At 37.5% G+C, this 18,664-nt stretch overlaps 2 protein-coding genes across 9 annotated transcripts in view; both read right to left on the bottom strand.

Moving 5' to 3' along the window:
- The window catches only part of IFNGR2 (interferon gamma receptor 2), a 147,483-nt gene that overhangs the window by 995 nt on the left and 127,824 nt on the right, over nucleotides 1–18,664 (bottom strand). The window lies entirely within an intron of this gene.
- SON (SON DNA and RNA binding protein) overlaps nucleotides 1–18,664 on the bottom strand; it is a 40,628-nt gene that overhangs the window by 3,620 nt on the left and 18,344 nt on the right. For 3 of the 8 annotated variants that reach the window (XM_061359044.1, XM_061359042.1, XM_061359043.1), the window contains exons 5-9: nucleotides 17,604–17,744; nucleotides 15,678–15,866; nucleotides 11,294–11,404; nucleotides 10,790–10,906; nucleotides 3,129–3,276 (exon numbers count right to left, since the gene is read on the bottom strand). In XM_061359044.1, coding sequence (XP_061215028.1) covers nucleotides 3,129–3,276; nucleotides 10,790–10,906; nucleotides 11,294–11,404; nucleotides 15,678–15,866; nucleotides 17,604–17,744 — 706 coding nt within the window. Of the gene's footprint in view, nucleotides 1–3,128; nucleotides 3,277–4,009; nucleotides 4,090–4,422; nucleotides 4,955–10,789; nucleotides 10,907–11,293; nucleotides 11,405–15,677; nucleotides 15,867–17,603; nucleotides 17,745–18,664 lie in introns of those variants that run through there. The other 5 variants (XM_061359045.1, XR_009726343.1, XR_009726344.1 and 2 more) reach the window with 5 other exon arrangements.

Here is an 18,664-nt window from a genome sequence, read left to right as displayed (position 1 = left end):
TTAGGTTTTTTTTGGTTGGCATTTTGATTTGGTTTGCCTTTGAAGAAAATCCTTCTCTCCTTACCAGATTGTCATCCTAATATTCACACAGCTCCTGAGTAAGGGCTTTTCAAGTGGTATGGAACCCTCACAGACAAGAATCACTGAAACAAGGTTTATTTTTCTTCCTCTTACAGAATTTTATATCCAAAGTAACCAAAGATTTCCACCAAAGAAAAAACCCTCTTATGTCATTCTCTGATTAATATTGTGTCTCCCTCACTCGCACTCACTGACACTTGTCTTCTGTATCTTGTCCCTGGTACCTCAAGAGGGACTGTCAAAAAAGCAGTGGATTCCGCCATGCCCCACTGATGGACCAAGGTTCTTTGAACACACAACCAGCAATTTACTGGCTGATATCAAAGCCCAAGAAGGGTTTGGCTCAATGCTGCCTGTGACAGAACTACAGATCTTGCTCAGTGCCTGGGAAAAGCAGGGTCTAAGGGAAAGCTACGACAAAGGCAGACAGACAACCTTTTGGTTTGTGTCCCAGTGCAGCCTACTGAGTAATTCTCAGCCAACTGCTTGGTCCTGCATCTAGAAATAGTATTTTATTTGGGGATGAGTTCTAAAAACATGACAAAACATTCCTTACAAAACAAAACCAGGATACTTAATGTAATAGACAGATTCATTGTAAAAATTCCTGATTTGTCTTTAAACCTCTACAAAAAAAACTTTTAAAAAATACTATTTTTTATACATTTAAGCATCAAAAAAGTCTGATGTTTGAAGAAGCTTTTCAGCTACTCAACACAAATATACAATCACTGTTCAGCTGCTTCTTTGTAATGCATGAAACATGCAGCCTCTTCACAATGCAAACTCCCTCCCTGTATTACAGGCTTGGTTGGCTCAACTTTCAAGATAATTCTTTATCAACACAGAACACGTTTAGAATTTTTTATTTTGGTGGAAATGATCAGATTAGGTTGCATACATGATGATAATCAAGTATTTAAAACCAGTTAAATCTGAGCAAAGCACAGCCATCACTAAGGTTATCTGTATTTTCAGACAGAGCTATCACAGGCTAGGAAGAGGCATCCTTTAACTCCACTAAACATTTTTAATTGTTATTGAAGACTGAATGTTCTGAAGAAGAAAGAGCAAACTACCTGTTACAGAATGCCCAGCACAACAAGGACCTGACCTGTCTCAGGCCATAGGGCTTGGTGCTTGAAACTTTGGTAACAAATTCTGCAGGCACTAAGGAAATCTGTATTAGGAACAACATGAGGATCCTGGGACACACTTCTCTAACTGCAAACTTAAGCTGCAACATGAGCTGCGTCTCACTAAAACATTTTTAATGTTCAAAACGTTCACAGGTTGTGCAGCAAAACTGCCTCTTTCATGTGAGGAGCAAGCCGCATGATGAACAGAGCTAACCCTTCTTCCCTCCTCACCGCAAAAATCCATCACCATGTTACACAGGCTGTTTGAGAAAATAATACTGACACTGTTTCTCAGTTTCTTCTCTCCGACTGCTATAAATCAAACTAAGTTGAAGGAACTCTTGCCAGCACCGAGAACTTTCCAAGACAACATTTACAAAGACGACAGTAGCTAAGTAACAGCAACAAAATACTTGTCAAAAATGATTTTCTTGGCAACCACTCTGTCACCAGGTTATCTTTTTTCCCTTTCGTTAAACAGAGAGGTTGCACCGAAGAAAACCAGCTGAAAAGTGAAGTCTGTATTACTGTGTTCAGTACTTTGAGACTGTTGCACTTCCCATTTATAAACCCCACATTATGCTGCTAGAAAGTCTTCAGGATTTAGAAAGCAATGAATATTTTCATAACATAGGCCTTCCTCATTTTCTACCTCTCTGTGCTTAATATTTCAATGTTTAAACTGTATTTTCACTGCTGTCACCTGAGCAGTACTGAACTACCTCTGTATTAAGAATTATCCTGTTGACACCTAAAGATTCCTCCAGCAGCATCTCTGCAAACAAACTTCACATTTGCTTTATAAGCTTTGTTTTCTTCCAAGCTCAATCATGAATATTGATAAAAGCTAACATAAATCCATAATTCAAAGTATTTCCATGCTTTGATATTAGATGTGATCTATTTAAAATATTAAAGTTTCTCAGTTGAAAAAAAACCAAATATATATTAGGAGAACAACAGGCAGAACATGTTTTCCTGCAGCGCTGTTGATTTTGCTAACATGCCTAATAAATCTTGAAATTTTACTAAGATTATGAATCTGGCATTTAAAATGGTTAGAACTTGTATCACTGATGAAAAATACCCAAAAACATTCACTCTGAAAAGAGAACTCTTGCTGAATGTGCTGGCAAGATGGCCAACCATACAAGCCACGCTGCCCAGCCTCAGGAGCAGCATGCTGCCTGCAATTCAAAGGAGAGGTCTCTTGCATCAAATGAAACAAGTGCAACAGCTCTCCACTTGTGGCTGTGGACTTTTGATAAAGAGAAGCAGAAAAGACCGCTAAAAAAAACAATCTTTGGAAACAATCAGGCCAACATCACTGTAGTTGAGCAAAGTTTCTTGCAACAGGATCAAATGAGGAGATGGAAAAGCAAAGAGAGCAGACGGACAAAAAAGAATCCCTTTGAAAGACCTAAAACCATCAGTGTGAGACTGTTCCTGTCAGGACTTCAGCTGAAAGGCAGCAGCAAACCCAGCTCTGTAGGTCTCATCTCTGTCCTCCACCCCAGTTTAAAACTGATCTAGTCAATCTTCTATCCAGCCCCATTTCTGCTTGAGCCACTTCCTCTAGACCAACCACAATGGATTATCCCTGTCTCATGCCTTCTCCACACATCCAACTGAGGCACATCCCTAATTTAATGAGAAGCACTTTCGAACTGGAGGGTGATGGTTAGGGAAAGTTAAAGAACATCTGGAAGAGTCCACAAGCATAAGGACAAAGCCTACATATATAATCCAGGGCACAAAAACCTTGTACCAAAATCACCTATGCCATTCTGTTAGTTTTTCCAGTGGTGCTGTACCCAGAAAAGGGCTACTACTTCCAAGTTATTTTGCCCGTCTCCAAAATTGACATGGAAGTTTATACTGCCACAAGACATGTAAAGAAGGGCTTACCTTTCCGATCTGTCTTAAAGTCCACCATAATTGGCTCAACGCTGCCTTCTTTGTTTTTCCCAAGCCCTTCTCCTTCTCTCCAGCCCATTTTTCTCATCAGCTGAGCTCCCATTCCTCCAGTTACAGGGGCTGCTCTTAAGAACTGATCCTATCCAGAAAAAGAAAAGTAAAACAAGTCCTAAAGTTAGCACTGGGGTTTTGAAACCTAAGTGGAAGCTTCCAGAAAAATGTTTCTAACAACCTTTCACAGACTCAATTAAAAAAAAAAACATACACCTTAGCTTTATATACATTAACATTTGGCAGCAACCAGAATTCACGCAGACACACGAGACACAAATCAATATTTGCAAAAAAGAACAACTTAAGAAAATTCTAATGTGATCCAAAAGTGGCAAGTGACCCTTTGCAGACATATGTACTTAATAAAATGATAACCGTCCAGTTTTAAACACGCTACTTTGGTTCCAATGCATCTCTTCTCATCTCGTGAAAGGAGGCAGTGTTAACTGTTTAACTGGCAACATGTGTGCCAAGTGTACCTAGTTTCTGAACAAAATACAAGCACATTTAGTAATGACATTCACAGAGTGTTTAGGCGTATTTTAAATATATATTTATAAAAGTTTCCCCATTTTATTATACAGCAGTTGCACATTCAAGTTCTACTCTGAAAATCCACATGAAACATACAGGGTTTTATCTTCCTTTTTTTTTTAAAGGCGCTTAGCCACACAGTTTAGCATCAGTAGAGAAGTCTTCACATTCTTTCAAATCATCATTTACATAATAGCTGTTAAATGGTGAAAGCTTATAAACAGAAATCTTAAAAATCTGTTTTGATGTAAAGAACTTTAAAAACTCCTTAAATGTTTACGTACCTAGGCCTCGATGGCCGCAGTGTTGTGAATAGTAGGGCTGGCATTGACCGTGGCAAGAAGGCAGCTACAAGGATTTGACCCTGAAACAAGTTTCCATATAGAGGGGTGAAAGTTCACAGGTTATTCTGTGAACTATCAACTCTCTTCTGCCCCCCCCGCTGACCCAAGTAAGTAAGTCAATCATTTCCATCACAGCAAAGAATTGCTTGCCTTAAAATATACAAGTTTACACACTGGCACTGATAAGTCCATCCGTTATTTCGCATAGTAGGTTAGATGATACAATGCCTAGTATCTTTGTGAAAATGTTACTTACTATCAAAGCAAATTAACAGAACACTGTTTGGGGTTTTTCTTCTCTGAGTTGTGCTTGCAAAAGTAAGCATTTCCCAGGTTTGGACACAGGACTGGTTTGGACACAGGACTGATAGGTCCTTGGTTTTGATACGTACAAAAAGAAAACCAGAAGTCTTACTTTTGCAGAGACTAAGGATATCAAGGGGATTTCCAACTGTCAACTGGCACACACTGAAGCATGTGTGTAATCCCCACGATGTTAAAAAATTGTCAAAAATAATAATTGTGGAAGATTGTGGCAGAACTTCTCCAAATATTTCCCTATTAAACAGTGAACACCTAGCAATCGTGTAACTGGATGCTGCATTTAACAATGTGGTCTGATGGAAAAGCGGAGAGGCTACATGCACCCCTCCAGTTCAACTTCTTTTCTGATTGGTGAAGACCATGCAGTGCGTGTGCGTACAAAATCAGTTTCTTCGATATGAACTGCCTCAATCTATATACCTAGAACGGCTTTTACTTACTTCCATTTTCATCCTCCCCTCTCTTTTCCAGGAACCTCTCATAAGAAAAGGGCAACCTTGCTGAGAATGATACAAACCCCAGTCAGTGTCACCCTGGGTTCCGATTCCTCTTTTGTACCTGCTTTTCAATGATAGAATTTTCAATACAAACATCTGTTTCATTACCACCAGCGTGTATTCAGTTCACAAATGATAAAATTGCCATTTCTGGATGAGGTCATTTCATGTTACACAACTTTCTCATCACACCTGTAAATGTACTAATAGTACATTTAGTAGTTGCGTAGAAAAGAAAGACCAGAGCCTAAATATTGCCATTCTTAGTTAAAAGTCAAAGCCCTGAGTTCCTACATAGGAACTACCAGAGCCCGAATAAAATTCCAAATCCTGGAAATAAAAAGTCTTCTAAATCCCAAAGTGTAGTTTATTAAAAACACCTCTTCTGCTGTGTGAATTCAGAGCCCTGTCTGTTAACTTCAGCAGGAATTTTTCACACTATGCTGAGTCTTAAACATGTATATAGAAGCAAGACAACAAGGAATTAGAAATGACAGACTTGTTTCAGTACAGAATAGCTGTACCTGTACATCACACTAGAAGGCTAAATGAAATAATTCTCCTAAATGAGAGGAGCCAGAAGCCCACTTTGATTCAGCTTACTGAAGAAGCAAAGAAGGCTTGCAGCAGGAAGAAACTGTTCTTCCAGTTTTGGTTTGGTTTTAAATAATAAACTGAACATAAACCTCTAATGTCACCTGTACAATTATATTAACTAAAGGCAGTGACAGATAACTTCCCTCAGCCCATGATTTAACAGAGTATGGGTACAACTAGAGATGCGTTTGTAAGTACATTTGAAAATGTAAAAATTGCAGTAGAAATGTTAAAAAGAGCTGGAACAAGATCTAAATTTCTATTCAGTTCTAAAAATTACAAAACTCTTCAGCAGCTCCATACCCTTGCAGATCTGGCCCATAGGAGGGTATCAAATTGAAGACTATCTAATACAATAAACCCCAAAACAACAAACTAAAATAAAGATTTACAAAATAATTGTTCTCTTTCATTCACTAATCTCAATTTGAGTAAGTCTGTGTGAAAATTCAGTACCACTCCTCTCACCTTTTCATCTAAACTCCATGGAAGGTCAGACAAATAAAGTACACTTCCATTCTGCCAGTAGATGGAGACAATCAATAAACCACATTCTTGTGTCAACACTTGCTTTAAAAAGAAGGCTACACAGTAAAACCTGATCACTTAAGAGGGTTTTTTGGCAATTTAAAAACTATTCCTCTTTTAAAGCTATGTTAGAGCAACCCATTTTTGGAGACACGAGTGCCTGAATTAGCATTTAAGGGCTTACACAAGCAAAACCACACACACACACACACAAAAAAATCACACCTGAAAGATGACTTTACACTTTTTTTTTTTCTGAAACCCAATGCAAGTTGGACAGTCGACATCATTTAGTTGCAAGAGCTGACTCTGGGAAAAGGACAGTACACAGCACTGAACTAAACAATCCATAAAACAGCACCACAGCAGCCAAAATATGAAAGCTGTAATTGAGAGATCTTAAACTACATCATCAATTTCTCCTCTGTAAAAAGAAAATACCCATTCCTTCTCACACAGCCAACGTGCACTAAAATTTAAGTTGTGTCATAAGGTTTATTTCTTTTGGGCAATAGTTCATTAAGCAGAAGACAACAAAGTCTTAAAGGCACTTGGTGGTCAGTTTCAGCTATAGTACAATGGGCTGTCTTAAAGATTATTTTAGGACTAACTCTGAGAAATCCCTCAAAACCAAGCACCAGAACAAGCATCTATCCTTGGCAAAACTTTTGCAAAGTAGCTGAATCCTCCATTAAATAAACTGACACTTTTAGGAGCAGCCACATTCCTTCCACAGTAGAAGAGGAAGAATACCTTTCTGAAGAATGCTATCAAATGCCTTACAAAAACTACACTCCTGAAATCCTGAAGCAATGAGCTGCAGGATTTCTGTTTGCAGCATTTGCATAGTCAGTAGAAAGCAAGCTGAGGATAGTGGGGAAAAAATCCCAAAACATTTTGAGGGTTGAACAGGGAGCCACTCCAATATAACTAACACAGTTGATTGGCCTTGTCACATGGCCTTCATTTCTAATGAAAGCTCATGGTGTCATTTAAGGCAATAGCAATACAAGTGGCCTTGTGAAAAGGTCAGCAATCCTTCTGCAAGTGACAATCACAAGACTTAGTTTTACATCCATCTTTAGCATGAGTTTGCTCATCTGCTGTAACCATGGAAGAATGGAAGAATGCTTTAAGTCTTCATAACTTTATCTACGCAGAGTATTCTAATGGTCATAGTAAAACTGCATGTCACGCTTTAGCCCAACTGAATTAAACAGATCTCGGGTACTATCCTGTGTACATAGAACACTGCAGAAACCTTCTTTGGGGATAAAGTTTAGGTGGGAGAATTAGGCTGATAAATCCAGAAACAAGTGGTGAAGTTTGGGAAAGTCTGAGTAAGTAGACCTCAACAGAATTTGCCTGGGAAAGGTATTTGACCCCTTTCTCTGATTTAGCATTCATTCAGCAGCATAGTGTATTTGTAAGAAAACATCAAAAAAATACAAGAACAAGAAGCAACCTCCAGAACAAGTCAGTCATATTTGTGAACTGATTACACCAATGACGATAAACTGAAACAGAAGCCACTTTTCAAAAGAAAAAGATAATACTGCTCATAAATCTGCTTTCATGATACAAGAAACCTAACAACATATTATTCCTTCTGAAGTACTGCTCAGAACCCTGCGTATGAACATCATGAATTAACACGACTTAGAAAAACAAACCATACTTCTAATTGGTGTGCCGATCACTCAAGTATGCCACGTTAACCACTTTGGTAACTAATTCCCTCAGAACTTTATTTGAGATTGAATTGAAATTGCAAGCATATTTTGGTTTGAGTACATATTACCTTCTCCAAAGTTATTTTTAAACAACAAAAAGTAGCTGAAATCCACGAAATGCAAAGTGAAGACAGCGCTTATCAAAACAAGTTCCCCAAGTACTTTAGTTTTTCTCCCTTCCTGACACTGCTCTTCTGCTACATCAGTCTAGTTTTGCGATTATCTATCAAGCACAATGTCTGTACATGTTCTTTGTTTAAAGATACACAAACAGCAACCTGACATGGGCTCTGTTTCTGCTGAACAGTGCAGGCTCCACAAGTCCCCTTATGGCAATTGCTTATGACAATCTCTCAAGCAAAACGCTTTCAGTAAACAACATCTTCAGTCAGAAACATGCATTAATTTACACAAACAACATAGAATCACATAGTGGTCTGGGCTGAATGGGACCTTATAGCTCACCTGGTTCCAACCCCCTGCCACAGGCACAGACACCTTCCACTAGACCAGGCTGCTCAAAGCCCCATCCAGCCTGGCCTTCAACACTGCCAGGGATGGGGCAGCCACAGCTTCTCTGGGCAACCTGTGCCAGTGCCTCACCACCCTTAAGAGTAAAAAATTTCTTCACAGTATCTAATCTAAAACTAGCTTCTTTCAGTTTAAAGCCATTCCCATGATAAAAACATACCTAACAAACTCCACAGCCCTACTAGCAGGTGAAAATTAAAAACACTAGTTTCTTGGGTTTTGGTTTTTGGGGTTTTTTTTAAGGATAAAATGCATTTTCTTAGGAAAAAAAAAAAAAATGAGTACTGATCTTGACTTCCCAGTGCTACACTGCATAATTACCAGGAACTAAGTTACAGAACTTCAAATGCCTAAGTAAAATGCAACCTGTACTTTGCATTTCATGGTTGGTTTGCATTCATGACACTGAGAAAGATAACATGCATTCATAACCCATCATCTCTACTTCACTTAATTCTGTGAAATCATTCTCTAACCATAGGTTGTAAGTCCACATTAAATTCACCGAACCTAAATTTTATGAAGGCTTTCACAGGACCCACCATTCCTAAAAACACAGGTTGAGTCTTGTGCAGCCCCTAATACACAGAGGGTGCGTAACTTAACTACTTGTCATCTCATGAGTTTGATGGCAATGTGCGTGCAAATATGGAACCTGGAAAGAGCAAAAGAAGTCAAGCTGAGGAATGCCAGAGCAGGAAAGAGGACTGAGTCCTGATCTTCTTCACCCAACTCTTCTTGTTTCCAGTAGCAGACTCCTTTCTGACAAACCACATGATGCTTGCTAGGGAGGACGCCTACTACTGCAAACCACTACAGTCTTAAAGGTATGGGAACAACAGAAGTGTTTCTGCTTGCTCACTCATTTCTAGATTCAACAAAATGTTCCAGTATGCTTCTGTTCCTCACAGCAGTTGTGCCCACAAGCCAGAGACCAGAGTTTTCTCTCACTTTATAAAGCATTTTGTTGGGTTTTTGTTTTGGGTTTGCTTGGGGTTTTTGTTCAGTTCATTGGGTTTATTTTGATTTTATTTTTAAAGCCAATCACAGAGTGAAAAGTTAGAAGACAGAGGGAAAACTCACTTGCCTCCTCCACTTACTTTTTCTTGGTGGACATTCTTGTTACTGTAAGGCACAGAAGACCCCCACAGAAACTCAAGGAATGAAAACAGGATGAGGAGGCTTGTGAAGGAGATGATCAGAGATGCTCCCTTTCTGTTGCCTTGGGAACCCACTCAAGGTACTGCAGAAAGGGAGAACCCTCACACACTTGCTAATCTCTTTCACAAGCCTCATGGTGGAAAAGCTCTTTTCTCACCAACACATCCCTGCTGAATGTTTTATATTGCTAAGTTCCTCTGCAAGAGACAATTAGCGTAATCAAAGCCAACATCTGATTACAATCTCGAAAGTTAATAATTGTTAAAATAAGACTTTGTCACGTATGCTCTGTATTAATACTCAGAAAAGCTCAAAAGATTCCCATTTAGCAAGTAACTTGGATCCCTGTGTTGCCTGGCTCTTTGTACTGCTTGGCTATGTAAAGTGGAAAAATAAAGTTAGTGAATCTTGGTAAAAATATTTCTATTTTTAGGATGTTGTTAATTCCAGACTTTTGTGTTCAGTTTACGCCAAGTTTTATGGAAAATTCTGCCTAAGCCTCAAATCTAACCTACCGGTTTTGAGGGTTGTCTTAACACTGCACTCCGGAAGGACAAGCAGATATAACATATACTCAACTACATAACAGCAGTCAATTTTGCAAGTAATCTCGTTCTTTTTGCCTGAAAGGTAGACAGTACTTGAATTCCTCAGTTCTACTTCTTGAAAGAGAACCAGTTTGGTATTCATTTTCAAAGATGAAGCATGAATTATTAAACTTATAAAACGCATGTATGTATGACGCACCACACCCCCAAAATATGCAACTATTACTCTGCAGTAAGAGGTAACTATTTCACTGTAGGGCGACATTAAACTTATTAACCAAACTGCAACTGTTAGTTTAAATACTTTAAATCTTTGGGTTCCAGAAAAACCTGGTGATATAAACAGAGGCAAAGTAGCCATCAGGTAAAACCAAGTCAAACAATGTCAGTTTGGTACTTAGCTCACTGAAGTTGATGCCAAAACATCACTGACTTCAGTAACATCAGGATCAAATCTTGCCTGATCTGTCCCAATCCTGTAAAAGTAGTGATGGACCTACCACTGCAACCGTAACGTTATTATAAATGTCATTTCAGTGTAAGGTAAGAGTATGTATGAACCAATCTGACTCAAATACCAGACACACACCTTACTGAAGTACCCTATGTCATGAACAATACCTTAATGCACAACAAAAGAGACACAGCAGCAGCATGTATCTATATCAAACACAATCATTTAACTCAACCTGTTATATTTGACACATGCATTACCATAGGTTTTTAAGGCACATTTCGTGCATTTTCTGATACTTCTACTATTTAAAATATGATAGACAAGTATGTCTGCGTAACTTCTACCTTTCTAATCCATGCTTGGGGACCACTGTTGGTCAGCTCATCCGAGGACAATATCTGTGCTCCAGTACTTCCTGTGAACTGGCCAGGTATGGAGTTTGATTGAGCCCAGGCATCAATCTACAAAATAAAAATCAAATATAAGACCAAAATAAAAATTTGCACACTTTTGCTTTGCAATTCTCTGTTGCTTCTTATTTTCATAACAACTCTTCACTTACGTTTAGTGCTCACTCATTTGTAAGCAGACATTCTGAAAAGCTGAGCTTCTTTATATGTTAACCCAAAAGCTCAAACTCAGTCTAGCAAGTTTATGGTTCATGGTTTCCTTATCCTCAAAATCATTGCTATGACGTGCAAAATAAAAAATAAAGGCAGAATTTTTAACCACATGCTGATAAAATGAGCTTCCAAAAGCCTGTACTTAAATGCATAAGAAAAAACTGGTATGAAAGGTTAACATTTACTTTAAGTACATCAAAATGCTGATGAAAATTTGCAACATACCTGTTCCTGTGCACGATTTAACATGCACATGGCCTCTAAATCAAATGTGTTTTCATTAAGCCTTTTCTGAGCTATTGCTCGATCATTCATAGCTGTAGTTATGTCCACACCCTAGGAAGAAAAACATTACCTTTAAAAATACATCAGACCACAGTAATACTCATTTGATCTGGAAAAAGCTGTTGTAGAACAAATGCTACAAAGTTGTTTTACACATTGAGTATTTGGTTTCACTATAAATAGGCAGTGAGAAAAAAATGCTGAGTCTACTTGGTATGTACATAGAATATCGGCTTTCATAAACCAATACAAAATCTGAAGTTAAAGTGTAACAACATGATAATATCATCTGTACATACAAAATGTTATAAGAATTATTTTGAAAGAACCATTCTGGTCACAGAAAGTTCTGGTGTGCATTGCTTTTATGCTCAACAGAATCTTATCAATCAACAAAACTAAATGCAATTTAGCTAGGAATTTAAAGAAGAAAAAAGCCATCATGCAGAGCTGTTCACATGAGCAACCTTCTATTAAGTCACACTAAAACTTCAGGTTATGTATAAAATAATTACAGCAAGAATCAGATGTACTCCATGAACTCAGCTTTACTGTTTCAAATCTTAATCTTCAGCCTAAAACAAACTTGTATAAATGGAAAACCAGACTGGTAGCTCATAAAATTGACTGTTTCATAAAGGATTATTTAGATCTGTGTTGCTGAGCTAGAATAATAATAAATAAATACAAACAAAAACCACCACCCCACCCCCCATTTAAAAGAAAAACATATTTGAATCTATCCTGCACATACTAATCAGAATCATTTTGGTAAAAAAATGGAGCAAACGCAGAACCTGGATGCAAAAGTCTACTATATATACAAAGCAACCAAGAGAAATACAAAACATTTGGGAATATAAAGATGTAATAAATTCTGGCTCTTTTAGTAAAATTACTTGTGCCTTGTTCCTCAGATCATGTGCATTTTATGGATCATTCTACCTTGAAAGGAGAAAAAGGACAGTGCTCAGAGACAAAATTTCTTTGGAGGTGAGCATGTGCACGAGATTGAAAGGGCTAGAAACATTTGAAGCACAGAAGAAACCAAATAATCAAAACAGCACGTGGCATATAGACATAAAGTAATAGTTTCATTTTTTTTAGTTTGCTTTACAAAGTACTTCTGTCCTTTGTTAGTCACTATCTCATAACCTTAGCCTCTTACACATTATACAAGAATAAAGGGCCAGTAGAAGAAACTGAAACTAATATAAAATTGACTCTGCTGAACAGGAAAATACAGTTAAGCCACAAAAATCTCTGTCACAAGGATCAGGTCAAAAATTTAGCAAATGTTGAAAAACAGTAAGACAAACACAAATGTCTAAAACTGTGTAAAACAGAGTAATTGGTTTTGTACTCTGACTATTATATCTCATTTAAGGGGATTTTTTTTACTGTCTGGGATAAACAGTATTTCCTGTTGGGAAGATCACTGCTGAAACATCTGGCACTGACCAAGGCAGATTTAAAATCCCAGAAGTCCTAAGTGTCTATGAAACTGACTTCAGTGTTTATTTGTTGTCCAAGCTGACAAAAATACAGATCATAAACAAGGCACAAGAAGAATTAAAAGATCTTCAAACCACCACCTAACAGGACAATATGTATGTAAAAGAATGTCTGTTTAAAATATACACTTTCTTGAGTTAGTAAGCTTCCCTTACATACGTAAGCAATTCTGTAATGTTTTGTTTGTGAAACTGGTTCAGGAGATAATAAAAGTTATTCTACTCACCAAAAGCTTCAATCCAGCAATACACAAAGGCATGCAAGTAGTCCACTGAAACCACATTGGGACCACTCACATACTTAAACATACATGTGTACTTTAGTGCTTTACCGGACTGGGGCCTATTAGTAGATACCCTGGTTAGTTAGATTTCCCATACACTTTCCCCACATGGTCAGTCACCATTTTGGAGACCATCATGGCTTTGTATTATGTCAAGACACTCGATGGCAGCTTTGGATCTTGAAAAAAAAATCTCTGCTTGAAGTATGAAAAGTTGTTATTATTTAGTCAAGTAAAACAGTTTCAAGTTCAGCATGCTATTTCTCTGGAAGAGTTCTGCCTTTCCAGTCCTGACTTTGAATACCATTTTCCCCACAGACACACATCACAAATATTGAAGCAAGAAGGAAGAGGCTGACAATAGAAAGCAGGCACTTTTTACATACTTCATAGGTCCAATGATATACCAAATGCATTGACTGCATTTTTAGGTCACAATGGCTTCTCTGCGTAATAGTCACCTGTGTATACTCTAAACTTAAATACAACGCTTCAGCTCTATAACTTTCAGACTTTCAAGTATAGCTGCTTTCTCATAGGTTGCCCTGGCTTCTAGAGACATGCTGATCCTTCAGATTACTGAAGAATTTTTGCTCCATCTCCTACCACCACAAACAACTATATTAAGAGTATAATGTTTTATTAATACAATTCATAATGTAATAGGCAGGGCTATTTTAGACTGCTTATTCCCATAACTAATTCTGTGACTTGAATAAAAAACGTAACAATAAAACCAATTACATATTTTTAATGTCAATATAGACTTCCATCAGAATTGTCACAATCAGATTTCAGAATTGGCAGTAATGCATAGAGGCAAATTATATGTCAAACTTCTGAGGATCCAAGCACACTCCCCCACTACCCTACTCCAACAGCAAGGGAGCTTATCTGTCTTATCTTGCCCAAAGAAACCCATTTCATCTACAGAGAGTCCTCACAAGCATTTAAAAGATTAAGCAGAGAAGCCCTCTGTTCCCTTTCAGGCTCCCTGGAGTAAAGTACAGGGATTCCACCACTACAGGAGTATTCCTGTATTTCAAAAATAAGGGCTGCCAAACCCAAGGGGATGGTATGCTCTGTTGTCAGCTAATGACCTTTGAAATCACCCTTAACACAAACCAAGTTAAGGTAAATGCAAACAAAAATATTTATTTACAAAATATAAAAACAGACAATATTGTTACAAGCATTTATAAAGATATACATGACAGGAAATAAATTTTTGTTTAATATATTTACTCCAGTGTTGATTTTTAAGGCCTATTCTACAATCAATACACAAACCATCAGTGCTTAACTAACCCCATTTGTCAAAGACACAAGCCTAGCGTCACTGGCCACCTGGATGCAGACTTCTACAGAGCTCACCTCAACTACAGGCATATCACTAACCATGTGAAGGACAAGACTTTTACCACCTGGTAAAAACACAGTGAAATGTTAATATACAATGCTCCTATGCTCTGGACTTTTTACATGTACACTAATAACTGGGAAAGACATGCTGCACAAACACTTTAGAATGTTTGTCTTATTAATGGTTCATGACAAAGACCAAACAGCAATGACAATCTACACTGAGGGAACAAAGAATTGGATGCCTGACTGTCAAACTCTGAGGTATACCATGAAAATGTCCATTAAATGAGTTAAATTCACTGTGCTTTTGGTGCTGTAAAAGACCCAGAAGAAAATACCTTCTGTGCTTCAGGAAGTGAACTGTACAATCTCAGAAAGCTCTTCAAAGACAAAATGCACCAAGTGGAAAGACTGTTCCATCAGAAACTGATGCCAAGGCTTTTTTATTTGCTTTGAAAGGTATGAGAACAAGTCTTCACATGGAGTGAGGTAACAGCAACTTGAAAAGATTAACATCTGTCTTAAATATTCAATTTACTTAATTACAAAAACCCCACAAAATATCCTTTTGAAGACATTTCAAGGGGAAATTTTTTTTTTGTGTTTAGTTTCAGTTTTTTTATTTTACTATACATACAATTAGACTTTCCTTTGGAAGGCCACATGGAAGACAACTATGTGATAAAATGCGACTGTCAAGCTAAAAACTTAGCAGATAAACCCAGATGAAATGGCAGCTTTAGAAACTACTTTCAAATCTTATTTTGAATGAATTACATTTTAATGCTATGTTACTGCTCTAAGATTGGTATGACAATTATAACTTCATTGTTATGAAAGTCTCAACTTCGGTTATTAACCTCTGCAGGAAACTGGACAAGAATCTTGCTTTTCACTTTCAAGCAAAAGCTTAAATTCTATTGAGGCAAAGAAGTCACTAGTTGACAAAAGCACAAGATATGGGTACAGGCTGCTTTCATCACTGCCTACACGAGCATGGCCACCAAACGTAACACTGCAGAAGTTCCGATGAGTAGCTTATGCAAGTGTTAAATACTACCTCTGTACGCGCTTTTTCTTCACAGACTGTGATTTGACACCAGATTGAGCAGGTAATGGCTTGGGTTTTCTTATATGATATGCTTTCCTTCCCTTCCTTACCTCAATGGATGGTTTGGGGAAAACATCATCCTTGCTGTCTTCTTTGCCTTTTTCAACTGGAACCCATTCTCCATAGACACTATCTGCTTCCTTTTTCCTATGCTGAGACCCAGATGAAACAGGGAATTCCTTTGACAGGCTGACTTGATTTTTTGGTTGTGGAGGTGGTGCTGGTTTTATGCTGGGAGTCTTGAAGAAATAAAATTAGAAGAAGTTAAAACTTGAAAACACACAATGCTCACAACGTGTCTTTGAGAAACTATTTACTGTGTACACTTGGTGCTGAGCTTTCACAAAACAATCATCCTTCTTACCATAATTAAACCAAAAGCCTTTATAACAATCATTTTAACACAGCCCTAAAACCACACAAGTGAGCAACAAACAGACTTTTAGTTAGAAGCTAAAATCACTTCAGTCAGCTTCAGCAGCCAACAGTACACAAAACCTCACTCTCACAATTAACCTTCCTGCTTTCCCTTCACCCAGACACCATCACAAAGAGAACAATCTTCATCTGCCACACATGTATTTTGTATGGAAAGCTCAAAAATGAAATTCCTGGGCAGCAAAAAACATCGGCTATGATATTCACATGATGGTAAAAAGCTCTACATTACTATTCATAGAGGAAGTAGTTTCAATGTTTTGTTTTCTAGGTTTTGATTATTTTTTAATAGCAGCATGAATTTTAAAGTAGATTAAGTCTATGAGCTGGTCTTCCTTAGAGAGTACTGCTAAAGAGTTCTCAGAAACCCCTGACAGGTTTCTCTTCTAAGAAGCAAACAGAGCCCAGACAGCTGAAAATACTGGGTGAACTTCTACTATCAAAGGAAGATGGATAGGAATGGTAGTAAGAATAGAATCCAGAAAGAATGGGAAGAATAACACAAAAATGGTCAGGACTGTGGAAAACAGGCAGAGCAGCCCCTAACCACTGAAGAACATTCCTCTTTGAAGCCTGTGAAAATCCCAAGGTTTACTGAACTTCAGAATATACTTCATATTGTACCACTTTCTCATAGTACAATATAAAAAGTATAAATCTATTTCTACCTTACAGCTTATGTAAATATGTATTACTGCTTATTTTGTGTATGCCACAAGATATATATATTTGTACATAAAAATATACATGCTATTTATATTTTCACTTAGCATATTAACACTTTTATGGTACTCTATACCCTGCAAAATCAGAGCAGACTTTCACAGGCACAAAAGAAAGAAAAACCCTGAAGATAGAAGGAAAAAAAATAAATCAAACAACCAAAACCTAGAAAAGTTCTGATCCATGCTTCAAAGAGTATGAATCACAGATGCACTTAAAGAAACACTCTATGATCGTATTGCTTCCAACATGCTCATACCCAGAAAGCATCAACACAAGCTATGCCACAGTCAAAGGCAGTCCCTCAAGGAGGGGGTTTAATGCACCATTTAGACCCTCTCAGCTACAGGCAACATCAGTGACCCTAATTCTTTAAACAGCCTTTGCTAATCTCAAGACTAACAGAACTTTTCTCTCCTTAAAATGCTTCCAGAATTTTGATGGGTTGTTTTATTTTTGTCTTTTAAAGAAAAGCAGTGCCTATCCGAAAGTGCTTTCCAATTCCAGTACTGTTTGCAAATTCATACTAGTATTTCTGTAATGAAAACGTGAAGTAAACTGATCCTTTTTATGATTTTTAATCTTTAAAAGCTGCAAAGACATTAATGGCAAAACCAGTTTCAATCCAATTCTGAGACTTACTGCAATTTCACAGACTGTATGTAAGTTCCTTACTGTACCGAGAGAACTTCTGACAACATGCCAGTGCAATTTCATTGAAATTACCGATCCCTCTTTATTTTTTTACAAAATTACTTTCATTATTTAAAAATAACCACAATTTTTAAAAAACTGAAAATTAAAGAAGTACTTACACTTAAATTGAAAAATATAGGTTTGGGTTCACTGAGCTTAAAAGGATGATTATAGAAAGGACGCTCTTCCTCCTCTTCATCAGAAACATGAGGTTTGTTCACTATCACATCATCTGTGCTCTGAGCAATCTTTTTGCATTTCTTAAAAAGAGAAGGGGTGGGGGAAAACATGACAGCTTTGAATAAACCTGGACTTTCAGGCAAAACACATAAATAAAAATCCCAACATCTTTTCTAAAGGAAGTATGAGAAAATCTTGCAATGAAATTTTAGCAATTTAATCCATGTATGTACCTGACATTTGACACAAGTTATCAAACACCCACCTAAGTTTGCTAGGCACTCATGCAGTGAATACTTTCAGACATAAGATTTCAGCAGCATACTGTAAAACCTGCCACACAATGGTAGTTACAGGTTGTGTGCCTAAGGCTGCAGGCATTCCAGAGTAGGAGCTCACTGTTTGTTTTGCATCCCATGTAACCAGCATACTACAATCTGATAGAAGCTTCAGCATAACTTCCAAAATTACAACACAGGAAAAATGAAGTAATTCTAAATTGTACAGGTAGCACAGAGACCTAGTCAGAAGCAATAGCTCCAGAAGACCTCAGATTTCTTCCGAGATATTTTTAGGTTAGCCACTTATGCCTGACATCACCATTTCATATTCAACAGAAGTTAAACATAAAACATGTAGGTGCTATGGGGATACTGCAGTCAAATCAGAAGACTGCCTCCAGGTGGAGGAAAAAACACAACAAAATGACATTCTAAAGAGGCTAGAATTTTACGATGAAAAATTCTTTACTGATTAGTTATCTGCACCAAGTGTTTATCAGCAGCAACTATAACTTAAGTAAAAAATGCAGTAGAGAATATTATAGTCTAGTATGATGCATTTATTATGTCTCCATTCACTAGAAGCACATTTACAAGACTTACAAGGCGCTTGAGGACATAATACTTGAGGAAATAATAATGACAAAATGCAGCCATCATCTGGCTGAATTCTAGTTTAAGTTCAGACCATTCACTGTAAGTCACATCTGTTTTGAGGA

Source organism: Neopsephotus bourkii, unplaced genomic scaffold (assembly GCF_033783945.1).
Source record: "Neopsephotus bourkii isolate Nb327-2 ecotype Australia unplaced genomic scaffold, CSIRO-AGI_Nbou_v1 NB_962, whole genome shotgun sequence".
NCBI classification, from domain to species: Eukaryota; Metazoa; Chordata; class Aves; order Psittaciformes; family Psittacidae; genus Neopsephotus; species Neopsephotus bourkii.
The sequence above is the reverse complement of the archived record's forward strand: the minus strand, read 5'-3'. Positions and strand labels throughout refer to the sequence as shown.